The sequence below is a fragment of the Trachypithecus francoisi genome, unplaced genomic scaffold, assembly GCF_009764315.1.
Source record: "Trachypithecus francoisi isolate TF-2019V2 unplaced genomic scaffold, Tfra_2.0 Lachesis_group4, whole genome shotgun sequence".
NCBI classification, from domain to species: domain Eukaryota; kingdom Metazoa; phylum Chordata; class Mammalia; order Primates; family Cercopithecidae; genus Trachypithecus; species Trachypithecus francoisi.
This window is the reverse complement of record NW_022681469.1, coordinates 26766022-26780306: the sequence shown is the minus strand read 5'-3', so window position 1 is coordinate 26780306 and position 14285 is coordinate 26766022. Positions and strand designations below refer to the sequence as shown.

Genomic DNA, 14285 nt, shown 5'->3' with positions numbered 1-14285 from the left:
CACCGCCGAGTCCCAGGACTCCCTATCTTTGTATTTGGCCTGCTCTTTGGAGTCTGCACGCCCTGTATGCTGCCGTCCTGCACGATTTCTTGCTGTCCACCCACACCCTGAAAGGGCTGCTCCCCTGCACATGTGCAAATACCTTCCCCAGGCCTGAAGGTGGCTATTAAAGCTCCCTGTGGCTGTTTCTTCTCCAGGCAAAAAAACCACAGTTCCTTTCCTCTCTCCTCACTGCTCCTGTCCCCAGGTGTTCCCACCTAAATGGATACTGGTCCCTGAACCACTCCAATGTCCTCACATTCTCTTTAAGTTGTGGCACCTGAAATCAGCTCAGTGCACTAGCACTACTGTGGCCTCTGGAACAAAGGCTGCAATCTGGGGATAGAACATGATTACAACTCATTGTGTTGGATTCAATATTGGGAAGGTGCTGAGGAGACAGGAAAGAAAGGGAGTGGAACGGGGAAGATGGGGTGGAAGACATTTACGCAGTAGTTGTATCTCATTAAGAAATCCATTCGGGTCTCTATTTTTGGAAGGGTTTTTCCCCCTTTTCCATTTTAATCGGAGCCTCTCTCTCTCTCCTTCCAAGCAGACGGTAACTGCCAGGAAGCAGGGGCCTCGTTCACAGGCTGCTCCTTTGAATCTTCATAAGGAAGCCAATCCCCACAAATCTGTTCCGATGTCTACTGGGATTCCTGGGGCTTTTGGAAAATGAGAGTTGGATAGGTGGATCACGGTCGCAGTCTTCCCAGCCAGTAGGGATGGCTTTGTTCAGAGGTGGGAACCGTCTCCCCAGCTGGCCACAGGGTCTGGAATTTGCCCTCAACTCAGAGCAGTTGGAGGGGTCGTCCGGGAATCATACTCCCTCCCAGTCCTACCATGCCCCGGCCTGCTGTGGCTTCCTCTGCATTTGAACCTCCGTCTGTTCCCCGTCCTCATCATTCCCTTCTGTCTCTTTTCCTTCCATTCTTGGGTGCCACTTGCATATCACCCCCAACACTCAGCTTTTATCTTTTCATACTCTATCCTTCCATGTCCTCTCTTTCTCAGAGAGAAAGGGCTGGCTGGAGATCACAATGATCTCCAAAACATCCTGAGAGTGAGCTCCCTGGGTTTAAAAAGACAGTGAGCAGCGAGTGGACGCACGGTCACAGTGGGGAGAGGCAGGCGGGGCCTGTGTGACCAAGCACTAGGGCATGAGTATGACATGGGCTTCACCACCTGCTCATCTTGTCCCATTGGATCCCCTGCACAACTTCACTGTGAACAACTAGGATTATCTCCACTTTAGTCGGTTCTGTTGGTGTTCTCATTTTTCCCAATAAAGACACCAAAACTCAGAGGGATTGGGGACCTGCCCCAATTCACCCTGTTGGTCGAAGGCAGAGTCGGGGCTCAAATACAGGTCTGTCTGATCCCAAAGGCCATGCTCTTGAATGCTGAGCCTTGGTGCCTCCTAGCGTAGCTGTTTTTGTCAGGTGAGGGAACCTGACCTTAACGGAGGCGATCCCCATGTTCCTTCGGCAAATGCCTTGCACCACCAGGCCACCTTGGCTTTGTATTATACAGCTAGGGTCACAGTTGTATTTGAACTTAGAGCAGAAGGCAGTGTGGGCTTCAGAACTATGAGGAACTCTTTCTAGCTTCCTTTCCTCTCTGTCCCCCACTCTCTGCCTGCACGGACCTCTGCTGTAAAGTGTTGACTCTAAGCTGGGAGGACAGAAGAGGAGTTCACCTGGGTCAAGGGTTATGACCCTATAACTGGTATGGCCGGAAACCCCCAGTTCATTGGCTGAAGCGTCACCCAAATGTGTCTGAGCTATTGGTCCCCAAATCCGAATGCCCTGGTGAAAAAGAACAGAGGAAGTCTGGGGTGATAGACACAGGGGGAGCACCTGGCTGGGCCCACACAGCAGACACACCTGGAGAGGCGACCGTTCAGCCTTTCTACCATCCCCTCTGCTGAGCAGGGCTACCCAGGACCGAAGCCCGCCTGTCAAAGCCCCAGGGGAAACAGATGGGTGGGCTCACCAGGGTTTTGTAGTCAATCTGCTGGCGGATGAGCTTGTCCTCGCTCAAGGAGTAGCGGGCTTCACCCGTGATGGCGTCGATGGGGCCCTTCTCCATCTGCTGCTTGATGGCACAGAACAGAGAGAAGAGGGGCTCCCCAGCACACTCCTGGAGGTGAGAAGAACCTCATTGGGAGCAGCTCCTGGAACATTGGAGTGCACCCCCAGTTCCTGCCTCTCCAAAGGGCGGCTTCCATCCCCTGCCAAGTCCCTCCGCCTGCCCCCACCTGCTTTTATACTCAGCTCTTTAATCTTCTCTCCAACTCCTCATCCTTCAGGCTGGCATTCCTCCTGGCTCTTTGGATCACAGGGTCTTTTCCCATTCTGCCCATTTCTCCTTTCCTACTGCTGCCTCTCCAGGGCTCTTTCTTCCTCCCCCGCTCCCCTCCCCTCCCCCCCCAGCCCTCCTCTCAGCTCCTCCTCCCCGCCAAACCCCGCTCTCTCAGAGGCCCCATCCAAAGGCAGAGGTCAGTCCTGGGTGGCACGAACTCCTTAGAACATAAGTTAATAATTAGAAGCTGAGCCTCTTCCACCTCCCAGGCGCATCCCTGGCTTATCTGCCGCAACATGCGGCTTCTGCACTGGCCCGGGGCCCTTATCAAACTCAGTAAGTCTGGGGCTGGGAGAGGGAAGAGGAAAAGCAGAGAAATAATGGGCAAATTGTTTTTAGCTTCAAAGAGGGATTCAGCTTTAGGGACCATGCAGGGCCTCTCAGGGTTCATCTATCCCTCGCCAGGAGGGAGGAAACTAGCCTCAGGAAGACTGTGTCTTTGGAGCTATGATGGACTGCAGGCCTCTGTTTTCCTAGACAGTCCATGATAAGGATGGATTCCATTTCTTGTGGGGTTATAAGAGCCAGGCCCAGTAAGGGAGAACTGGGGGTTGTGGAGGGATCCCCAGTCATGTTGCAGAGAATGAACGAGGCAGGACCAGAAACACGTCCACATCCAACCCTACCTTGAGGAACTTGTAGAGGAGGAAAGTGAACCAATTGGTCAGCATCTTCTCAGCCACTGACTCAGTCCTGTCAGCAGTCACCGAGGGAACCAGCAGAACAAGACAAAGAAAGAAGCAGCTAGTCAGAGCCCGCAGGCTGGGAAGGGCTGGGGAGGAATTGTGCATTGATCTTGCTGCTTCTAGCGTTTAGGCCAAATCTTGAGATCCTAATGAATATAAGACTTTCATGGACTCCTAGACGCCCCCATAATGGTAAGACAAGCTTTTCCTACAAAGCTGGAAGATGACATTTTGGGCGTCAGGCTGTGGGAGGGTTTTTGGCTGGAATACCTTAGAGCACCGCTGACCAATCGCACATTCTGTGATGATGTAAATGTTCTCTACCTGTGCCGTCTAATATGGCAGCCACCAGCCACACGAAGCTACTGAGCACTTGAAATGTGGCAGCATGTCTGAGGAACTGACCCTGGACTTGTATTTATTTTTAACTAATTTAGATGTAAATAGTCACATGTGGCTCAAAGCTATCCTATTAAATAGTATAACCTTAGAGAACTTTATGGGCTAGTTGTGTTCTTTTGGGTGAAAAAAAAAAAAAGAATCCCAAATTCCTGGGGAGGTACCAATTTGGCAGGGAATAGGAATAAAGGTGGCAGGGGAAGAGTCCATGTCAGAAGGCCAGATGGCCAAACTGAGCCTACAACCTGAGCTAAAGGCTCCTGGTATTCACAGCAGCATAAAGCCATACACCCAGCTCATCCCAAGTTGTGTCAAAACTGTCCTATTGCGGCTGAGTGCGGTGGCTCACGCCTGTAATCCCAGCACGTTGGGAGGCCAAGGCAGGCAGACCATGAGGTCAAGAGATCAAGACCATCCTGGCCAACATGGTGAAACCCCATCTCTACTAAAAACACAAAAATTAGCCGGGCATGATAGCACGTGCCTGTAGCCCCAGCTACTCGAGAGGCTGAGGCAAGAGAATCGCTTGAACTCAGGAGGTGGAGGTTGCAGTGAGCCAAGATCTTGCCACTGCACTCCAGCCTGGCAACAGAGTGAGACTCTGTCTCAAACACAAACAAACAAACAAACAAACAAACAAACAAACTGTCCTATGGCGAACGCTTCCACATCCGTTGGAACTTCCCTTGGGAGCCCTTCTAGAGTTTCATTTGCAATGACAGAAAGTTCATTCTTGAGTCTAACTTGTGTCTTTCATGCTACAACACAAGCCCATCTACTCCTTTACTTTGGAGGTGAAGATGCAGCAGCAGTGCAGTAAGCCCAAGGACATTCTTGGTTGCATCCATTTAGAGAAAACAAATTACATTCAAACTTGCACTAAGTATGTGGCCAGTTCCAGAGAGAAACCAGCCCATCCAGGTATGTCTGGATAGAGTTTAAAGTTGCAATTGCCAGAAAATGCTAATAACTAAAATCCCAAGGTAGTTGGGAGGCTGCCAGCACAAAATGAAGCTGGGAAGAGAAAAGAAGGAAGAATATTGAAAGGAGGTAGGCAGCCACGAGCAAGAAGAAGAAAAGGAAAGGAGAGCAGAAGGAAGCAAGAGCATCCAGGAGAACAGGAATGGAAAACAAAGGTGGGGAGACACAGAGGCAGAGCGAGAGCACGCCGGGAAGTTGTCAGTGGGAGCTCTGGCAGGCAGTGGCAACCCTAGAATTACGCCAGTGGGTGGCTGCATGGTGAAAGTAAAACAAAAATCAAAATGATCTACCTTGCTGTTTCCAAAGCTGTGTGCTGGCTCTTATATGCAGCAGACTTTTGCAGCTGTGCAGGCAAATGCCCACTGCTCCAGGAAAAATCCTGAAGTAAACACTTCTGAAAGCCAAATCTATCTGCTGGACCAAGTGGGAACCACTGAAGCCTAGCCTTAGACCCAGAGACCAAAGATGGAAGTCTGAGGGACAGGCAGACAGCACATGAGTGGTCTAGGCAGATGGCTAGACAAAATGACATGATGTGGGAGTTTTCTAACTTCAGATATGCCAAGGCCAAAGGTAGTGGAATAATGGCCTAGAGGAGAAATGGCCGTAGGGTGCACAGAAAGTTCAAACAGAAGCGCTGATAGAGTGAGACAGTTTCTAGTTCCTATAAGGCCAAAGTCACAGGATAAGGTTATGTCTTTACATGGGACCTTTAAGGTTTCAACAGTGTCCAGTCTGAGGCCTCCAGGGTGTTGAGTGGTGGACTCTAGTCCCATTTAGAGCCTATAGCAGGTGCCAGGAAACACTCGCTGGGCTGCACTGGGTGAGACATCACCAAAGGACTTTCCTTCAGTGCTTCTCAAACTTTAATATGGATTGGGATAACCTGGGTTCCTTGTTAAAATGTAGATTCTGATTCAGTGGGTCTGGGAGGGCCTGAAATTCTACACTTATTTATTTATTTATTTAGAAACAGGGTCTTGCTCTGTTGCCCAGGCTGGAGTGCAGTGGTGAGATCATGGCTTACTGCAGGCTCAAACTCCAGGGCTTAAAAGATCCTCCTGTCCTAGCCTCCAGAATAGCTGGAAATGTATAGTTGTACACCACCATGCATGGCTAATTTTTATATTTAAAATTTTTGTAGAGATGAGGTCTATGTTGCCTGCTATGTTGTCCAGGCTGGTCTTGAACTCCTGGCCTCAAGAGATCCTCCTGCCTTGGTCTCCCAAATTGTTGGGATCACAGGCATAAGCCACTGTACCTGGTCTGTGATTCTGCTTTTCTAACAAGCTCCAGTGTGCTCCTGATGCTGCCCCCTGCCACCTGATGGCATGAGGCCACAAGTCTTCTCTCCTAATCCAACTTTGGACTTAGATAAGGCCAGAGGATGGTCTAAGTGACCTCTGAAGATTCCATGAGAGGAGATTGCAGTAGACAGGGTCAAGATTAAGTAGAAGGGCAGAGTAGGAAAAATGGAGATTTGACATAGGGGCAAGAGAACAAGAGGGTGAGCCAACAAGTCCATGCATCCTCGACTCCTGAGGACAGTGGACAGGTTCTTCTCAGGGAGCCTGCAATGTAGCCCTGGCTCTGGGCTAGTTAGTGCCTTGAACTTAGGAACGTGACTGCTCTCCTAGGAGCTCTACCCCAGTCTCCCTGCAAGGCATGGTGAGCCAGGTGCATGACTGGGCTGGAGCAGGGTGCCCCAGACTGCACCCTCACCTCCTGAGCAGCAGCTTGGGGTGGTTCTTGCTCTCCAGGTTCTTGTCTATGAGGTCGGCCAGCAGCTGCTTCAGCACATCAGTGGCATACTCCAGCTTGCTCTGCAGCACGGTCATGATGAGCGAGGCCACGTTGCCACGGTCGCGCATGGAGAAGCTACGCTGGGACTCAAGCGTGCGGATGAAGGACAGCAGGAACACCTTGTTGTTGATGAGCTGCGCGAAGAGCTTCAGGCCTTTCTCCACACGCTCCTGCCGGTAGCCCGGGACCTGCAGAGAGACCTAGGGGTCGTGATGCCATTGGCAGGGTGGGGAGCTCAGTGACCTCCCCATGGGATGGCTGTGCCCATACCCATGACCCTCTCACCCACCAATTAAGCCACAGTTCACCTGGCTAATGCTGTCAAGCCCTTAGCACTGAGTTAAGTATCTGATTAACCTCGATTGCAGCCTCTAGTTTAGAGACGAATCAATTGAAGCACAGAGAGAGCATCACATGGTTAGTAAATGGCGGGGCTGGGATGGCACTCACTTCGGCCAGACTCCAGAGCTCTTCCCTGATGGTGACGCAGAGTTGATGAGGGCCCCTGTGCCATGGCAAAGCACCTCACAGTCCCTGTGGGGAATTCCAGGTGCCCAGGGCTGTCATGGTTTACACCCTGAGAATCCCCAGCCCTAAGCCTGGGACTAACCTAATGCCCACCCGTCTTCAGCCCTAGGGGTGCTGTTGATACACCAGTGGCCTCAGAGTCAGGACATCTGGGTTTCACGTGGATTCTGATACCACCTTGCTGGGTAACATTGGGTAAGTCTCTTTCCTTCTCTGGGGGCCTAAGTTTATCCACATGATAAAAAGGGAAGATTGAGCCCAACCATCTCTAAAGAATTTTCTAACTCTAGCATTTGCTGTTTTCTTAGGGACTCTTTCTAAGACCCTGCTCTATCCAAGGGAAGAGGAAGAAGACGGTCTTATCTTCCTGCCTCCATTGTCTGTTCATTGGGAGATCCCTGCAAGGGTGTGCCATTCACCCAGCAAACATGAGTCAACAACTCAGGTAGGTACGGAAGATCCACCTCTGAGATGTCCAAGGGTGTGCATGGCAATCCTGTCAGTAATAGCTCCAAACTGGAAACACTCAGATGTCCAGCAACAAGAGAACAGATGGAAGAACTGTGGTGTATTCCACCCAATGGATACCACACAGCAACGAGAATGAATGACCTATCACTACATATAATAACAGGATGGGTCCTGCAAATGTACTGGATGAAAAAAGCCAGATGCTAAAGAGGGCATAGTCTTCATAGAATACCATTTAAATAAAGATTTAAAAAGCAGATAAAATAATCAATGGCTGTAGATAAATGGCTGCTCTAGGGGGTGGCTGTAACTAAAAGGGGGCACCCTGGGACTCCTGGGGGACTGACCGTGTTCTGCTTGGTGCTGGCTTGATGGGTGCCGGCTTGATGGGCGCCGGCTTAATGGGCATGTTCACTTGGGGAAAAGTCATCAAGCTGCACGCTGACAATTTGTGCAAGATTTGTATGCATGCTTCTGTTAAACTAAAAAACTTACTTAAAAAGTCAGCTATAGGATCTGCCCCCAAGGGGGAGCTTCCGAGAACAGTGCAGGGTGTGTCTCCTGAAGTGGGGCACTGGAGGAGGCAGGGAGTGGGAGGGATGGCCTGGGGAGGTGCCTTCGGAGCCACACCTTGAGGGCTCTGTCTCCCCGAGGGGGTGGATACTCTAGTTCTTTGAGAAAGAGTGTCATGTATACAGCAGTAACAAGCCTGGTTTCAGAGTCGGTCACACTTGGGTTTAATTCTGTCACAGTCATTTCCTAGGGCCCTTAGTGACTCAGTTTCTTCACCAGCAAAATGAACATAATGATAGCTAATATTGATATAGATCTAACTCCACACTGCTATTCTATGTACTTTAGAAAGACTGACCCACTTAATGCACACAGCACCAAAAAGGTAGGTTTGTTATAATCCCCATGAGGGACTCTGTGAAGATAAGGAGCTTCACAAAGCCCCAAGACAGAAAAGGGTGGAGGGAGGTCATGAATCCAGGCACTTGGCACCTCGTTCCACCATCTCCAGGGACCATGATGTGAATTGAAAGGAGAGGGTGTATGAAAAGCTGATGCACAGCCCAGCTCCTAAAGAGCAGCTACATTCCCCTGCTCTACTCTTGAGGTTTTAAACTGGGAAAAATGGAGATGGCCAGAGAAAGCCTTGTTTAACCAAAGTCACAGGGTGGCAGAACATTCATGATCCTCATGACCAATTCCCTGTGTTCCAGGCTCAGGGCAAGCCACTGGCAGGAGGCCAGGTTCAATCAGACCCAGGCCCTGTCCTGAGAATTTCAACCAGGAGGCCAGCCCCAGCGAGTCCTGAGATCCCTTCTACAGCGAGAACTCTGTGAGCCAGCCCTGCACCCTGCACAGAAGGGTTCCCATTGAAACCTCCAACTTGCCGGGTATCAGTAGCTCCTATGGATCTGGAAGCTATAGGAAACGTGTGTGTTTCCAAATCAGGTCCATTTTCATTTCTCTCACTATGGTGCTGGTCCTTGGAGGGCCAGTTCTCAGGAGACAGATGGGAACAGCCAGAGACAAGCAGGCTACAGCAGGCCACAGCCCCTGCTGGCGAACCCCTCACCTCCAGAGGTGGGACTAGCCTCTGCTTTCTTCATGCCTGCCTCCCCCAGTTCTCCCCTCCACTGGGGGCTGATAAGGGAAGGACAGCCTTACCTTACCATCAGCCCAGGCCTCCATTGCCCCATTTATCTGTCTTCCAACTCTGTGACCACTCCCGTCACATACATGCCGCTGTCCTTCAAATTACGCAGAAGAGCAGTTCTACAGCTTGTTCTAATAATAGTAGATAATGTCATTTCTTGGGCACCCACCATGTGCAATGCACAGTGCCTGGCACATTACACACATTGTTCCAATGAATTTTTCTAATGATCTTGCAAAATTGAGTGAACAATCTCTCAGAGAAGCTATCGCAGCTATTCCAAGGCAGCCTATCTCATGACAGGCAGAGTTGGATTACAAAACCCAAACTTGTTTGGCTCCCAAGTGCCCGTTCGTCCTCCCCATCTTTCACCATGTCTAGCCCTACCCCTGGGCTTGAGAGCTGTCTGAAAGCCAACTCGGACATCTCTGTAAAGCTTTCCCATGCAGGGCCTCCCACCAGTTCAGACTGGCTGGCTAAGGGAGGGCAGTCACCAGAAGGTTTAGCACTATGGCATTTAGAGAGGTGGAAGAGGACATGGGTTGGCCAGATAGCACACTTGGTGTGAGGATACACTCTGGGCTTCTTGCGAGGCTGCCCTTTTTCTGCGTGCAAAATGCACATGCCTCCTGGGAAGAGGTCCGGGGTCCTGGGAAGGAAGATTTTAGCAAAGCCACCTACAGCGAAATAGCATCCTATTCAGCAGCAAGGGTTTTAGAAGCAGAGAGACCACAGTGACTTGTAGGTGGAGGAAAACTCCATCACCTCAGGGCTCTAGTGCCTCTCCTATAAAATGAGAATATGAGTGTCTATGTCATAATGTTTTATGAACATTAAATAAGATAATGTATGTAAAGTGCTTGGCATGCTCCATGCACACTTAAATGGTGACAGTTTTATTACCTGCCTTTCAGACTCCCTGGACTGCTTTCCAGGGATCCCTTTCCTCCAAGAGTTTCCCAGACATCTAGTGCATCAGGACAGTGTTTTGGGGTGTGGGAGGTAGGAATTTTCTCCCCACTTTATGAAGGAAGGAGATGGAAGTGAAGTGTCTTTGTAAGGAGTATCCAAAACAGTTCCTCATTGTTGCCTGCCACCTTCCCCAGCCCAAGCAAACGCTACTCTGAAACAAGACTGTCTTTATTCACCAGATGGTTCTCTAATTTAGTTGAAGTCTGTGAGTATAAAACTGGATAGTAAATTTTAATTGTAACCCAATAGGTTAGAGTTTAGGAGCCAATGATAGGTTGAAATTGGGAGTGGAAGATTGCTCTGTATTTTAAAGGGTTGCTACATGACTAGTGCCTGAGAAGCACCTTTCTTGAAGGCCTGGATTTAACCCAGAGAGCCCTACGTGACGGGACTGGGTGACCTCCCCTCCAGGACAGCCTGAAGCAAGAGGACACCTCCTTCTTCACACTTCCAGAGGTGAGCAGGAACCTCAGTGGCTGAAAGGGTTGGGAAATACTGGTTTGGATTAATCAATGACTTGTTTCCATATTCAGAACACCAAGGGGGAGAAACTACTTCAGGGGCAAGAAGGGGTTGGAAAAAAATAAGAAAACAGTGATCCACACACAATCCTTCAGTTTCACATAGAAGGCTGGATCTCACATAGCTCCAGGCTAATGCAGGTCAGTAAAAGTTCTCGGAAAATCCAACTTACAAGTTACATCTTTAAAGGAAACCTACTTAGATTTGGAATTCTGAACTCATGAAGAAAGGAGAATAACTTTATATACTTGTCCTCACTGCATTCTTATTTAGATTATTCCATCCCATCCACAGAGTAGTATGGGAATGTTTAGACATAATTTCCCTTCCTACAACCCCATTTCCACCTTAACTCAGCCAAACACACAGACACTCATTTATTCAATCATTTACCACTTCCCACATGCCCACTATGTGCCAGGCACTCTACTCTGCTGGAAGTTAGAACTACAAAGATAAATAAGGCACACGCACAGTCTACACATCCAATCACACATACATGTGTGCACACAATGGTCTTATCTTCTTGTCCCTCTCATGTCTCACTTTAAACAGGAATTTGCATACTCTCCAGGGCCCTAAGAGAATCCTGGTAATTTGAAGCAAACAAAGGTGAAGCTGGAGAAAAATAAAAGGAAGGGAAAAATGAGTGGGACTGGGGGAGGAGGAAAGACCAGGAGCAAGACAAAGGAAATGGATGGATAAAAGTATCAGGATACACGTTATGTTTTTATTTATGCATGGGATACATGTATACATGCATGCACATATACATACATATAAACAGAAAGAAAAGGTACCTTGACAATGAGGACATAGAGACCGTCACCTCCAACTTCTGAAAGTGTCTCTTGGTATCTATCAGCTGAGGAGCCAAAGGGAGCCTCCTCCAGATAGAAAAGCCCATGCCCTCAATATAGAAACACACACAAGCGCATGCTTCATGCAACAAGCAAGTATGGAGAAATGTGTGTGCCACAAATGCCCCTCTGGACTTCTCACATTTGCTGCAGAGGTACACAGCCTACTACATTCCCTTGGAGAGCCCGCTTAGACATTCCTTCAGGTGTCGGTACCTGCAAACCCACACAACTCCCGAGTGATGGGTCTGTTTTTATTTTATGGACAATGTAAACCTTGGAATTAATCTTAGTTTGCATTGTTGCTTTGGCTGTAGATTTTTGATCCATCCACACCTATAAGGCAGGTCACTGACATAGCTCCCCAGAAGTCCAGCACCGAGGCCTGTTGTTGGGACTGAAGACACTGACATCTAAATGCCTGAGCTCAAATCTCCCTTCGGCCCCCACCAGCTCTGTGGTCCCAGGCAACCACTGAACTCTGGCCCCTTAGTTTTATCACCTGTATAATGGCCTTACTTACTGCAGAGGCTTCTTGGGAGGTGAAATAAATGAATGCATGCAAAGTGCTTAAACTGTGCTAAGATGTTAGTAACAGTCAATTCATACTGATTACTCCTTAGGATTATTATTCTGTCCTGGTCTTTTCTCATTTATATGTTTCACTTTTCTCTGGTATTTATCTCTGTAAGCCATTCCAAAGCCCTTTCAGAACAAAGTATAATATGAATAGACACATAAGCCAGATACCATGCTAGACAGTAAGTGGGATAAAGTGTTCAAAAGATGAGGTCCCTGCTGGTAGAAGAGAGGGTTATGATTTCTCATTCACATTTCCACCCCACTTCCCAACGCGTCGTTTACCTTTTCCAATTAAGCACTAAGTGGTAAATCCCTTATATATTGAGTACCAACTACATGAGTCAAATCGCCTACTTCATGGACCCTTAACCAAAGGTCCCTGAGGTTCCCCAATGTATTTGCCATGTTTCTTGTTTCTGTGCATATGTATTTTTTTCTGGGGAGAGGGACATCAACTACTTCCATTCTATCCTGAAAGGGCTCCATGACCCTCTAAGATCCGAAGCCCTACTCACATCTCTGTTCCAAGGTTCCCTGGCTTGGCCCCACCTCTTCCAGAGGGATGGGCTGATGCTGACAAGCTGGGGGACCTTGAGCAAGTTGTGTCCTCTCCCTGGCCTTAGCTTTCTCACCTCTGAAAGAGGGGCTGGACTTGAAGATCACCAACACACTCCCCTGCTCTAACACCAGGATGGAGCACTGCTTCTCACCTCGAGGTCCCGGAGGACAGGGTGGTCTTCAATTCCTGGGAACAGCACCCGCATGGTATAGGTTCTGTAGTCCAGGAAGGGAATCCCGGCTCCATCCAGGTCACTGGTCAGCTCATGGATGTCCGTCTGGAGCTCGGCAAAGGCTGGCACGAAGAGAAGCCTGTGAGATGGCTGGATGGGGAGGCCCCAGGAGTCACCTCCATCTCAGAATGCTCAGAACCCTTACCCAAGCCCCTAGGAGACATGAGCAATGGACCACGATAGGCAGGAATAACTGGAGATGCTGTTTACTTAGCTGGGATTGGGATGAACTGCATTAGCATGGGAGAAAGATGTAGTGCAAGAAACCTTGTATTGGGGCTAAAACCTTTCCAAAGTGTGAGTGATGAGGGATGGTGGGTGAGGCTGTCCACAGATCTGTGCTGCTGCTGGGCCAGGAGAGACTCCCTACCTGAAGATGAAGGGCTTTGGTTTGCAAAATATGCTGTGGAGGGGGATGTAGAGGGATGAGTAAGAGAAGGGAGAGGTACCATGAGTAAGTGTCCATTCCTGATGCTGTGTTTTACAATAGATTTCCTTATAAGATGACAAGAACAACTTCTGATAAAGGAAAACAAGTTTAAAGACACAAGTCTGGACCATGCAGCTCATGAGAGCCATCAGACCTCCAAACGGGGCAGAGATGGAGGCTCAGCCACACTCATATAGTCCTTCTGTATAAATAGGCAAGGTATTTCTCTGCCCTTCCTTCCTCAAGGTGATGCTACTTGATGGTGAATTATGACCTGCATATGGGCACTGCTGTGTGTGGTGGCAGCTCAGGTATCCAGATGAACAGAGTGGCAAGACCCCCCAGGAAAGTGAGCATGCAGTACAGCCTGAGGCTGTTACATAGCGCCAAATCTGTCACCATACTTTGTTCTGAGAACATCCTCCCCCAGGGCCACCCTCTGCCACAGGGGTACTCAGGGGTGAGGCACCCAGCCCTTCCCTGCTCTGCCTTTCTCTTTGGTGTGTGCACACACACATATGCGTGCATGCATGCACATGGACAACCAGGACGGATTAACACATGCTGGCAAAGAACAGCCAGTGGGCATTGACTACTAAAAAATATTTCTTTCTATTTACATAATCTCAAAAATAGGGAGAAAATATTTTGTGAACTCAGAAGGGATGAACAAGCCCAATGTGGCTCTAGAGCCTCAAAAAGCAAGCCCAGCGCCCAGTGAGCTATGATGATCACAGAAACACAACACAGCCACTCTAGGAACTGTCTACGGGACCCCGGTCTCGCCCTTGCCCATGAGTTGAGTGGAGCTCCACACTGCAGAGCAGACTTCAGGCCCTCAAATTTTGGCTTTCTGTGCCAGGAGAATACCAAGACTGCTTGTTTGAGAGAGCCAAGAGGGTGCCACCTTGAGAGGCCTCTGCAACCTCTCCTGCTGCTCCTCTCTCCCTGCACCCCTGCACCTCTGCACTGGCCACACAGACACAGGGGTTTTTGATATGTAGCCTGACTTCGACAGTATAGAACCCAAATGCATCCAAGTGGAGCCTGCGCCAAAGTGTGTGTGCATGTGTTTTTGGCATGTGCTATCACCCAAACCCCTGGGGAACACTCATGTATGTCCTGAGTGAGGAACATGGGTGTGTATGCTTATAGGAGAGTGTGGGAACATGTGCATGAGCATAGGTGTGG

The 14285-nt window shown here is 49.2% G+C and overlaps 1 protein-coding gene across 2 annotated transcripts in view; it reads right to left on the bottom strand.

Annotated features, from left to right (window-relative positions):
• The window catches only part of PLXNA4 (plexin A4), a 526156-nt gene that overhangs the window by 38708 nt on the left and 473163 nt on the right, over positions 1-14285 (bottom strand). For both annotated transcript variants that reach the window (XM_033192850.1, XM_033192851.1), the window contains 4 exons: positions 12584-12726; positions 6192-6460; positions 3030-3096; positions 2035-2181 (listed from right to left, as the gene is read on the bottom strand). In XM_033192850.1, coding sequence (XP_033048741.1) covers positions 2035-2181; positions 3030-3096; positions 6192-6460; positions 12584-12726 — 626 coding nt within the window. The remainder of the gene's footprint in view (positions 1-2034; positions 2182-3029; positions 3097-6191; positions 6461-12583; positions 12727-14285) is intronic.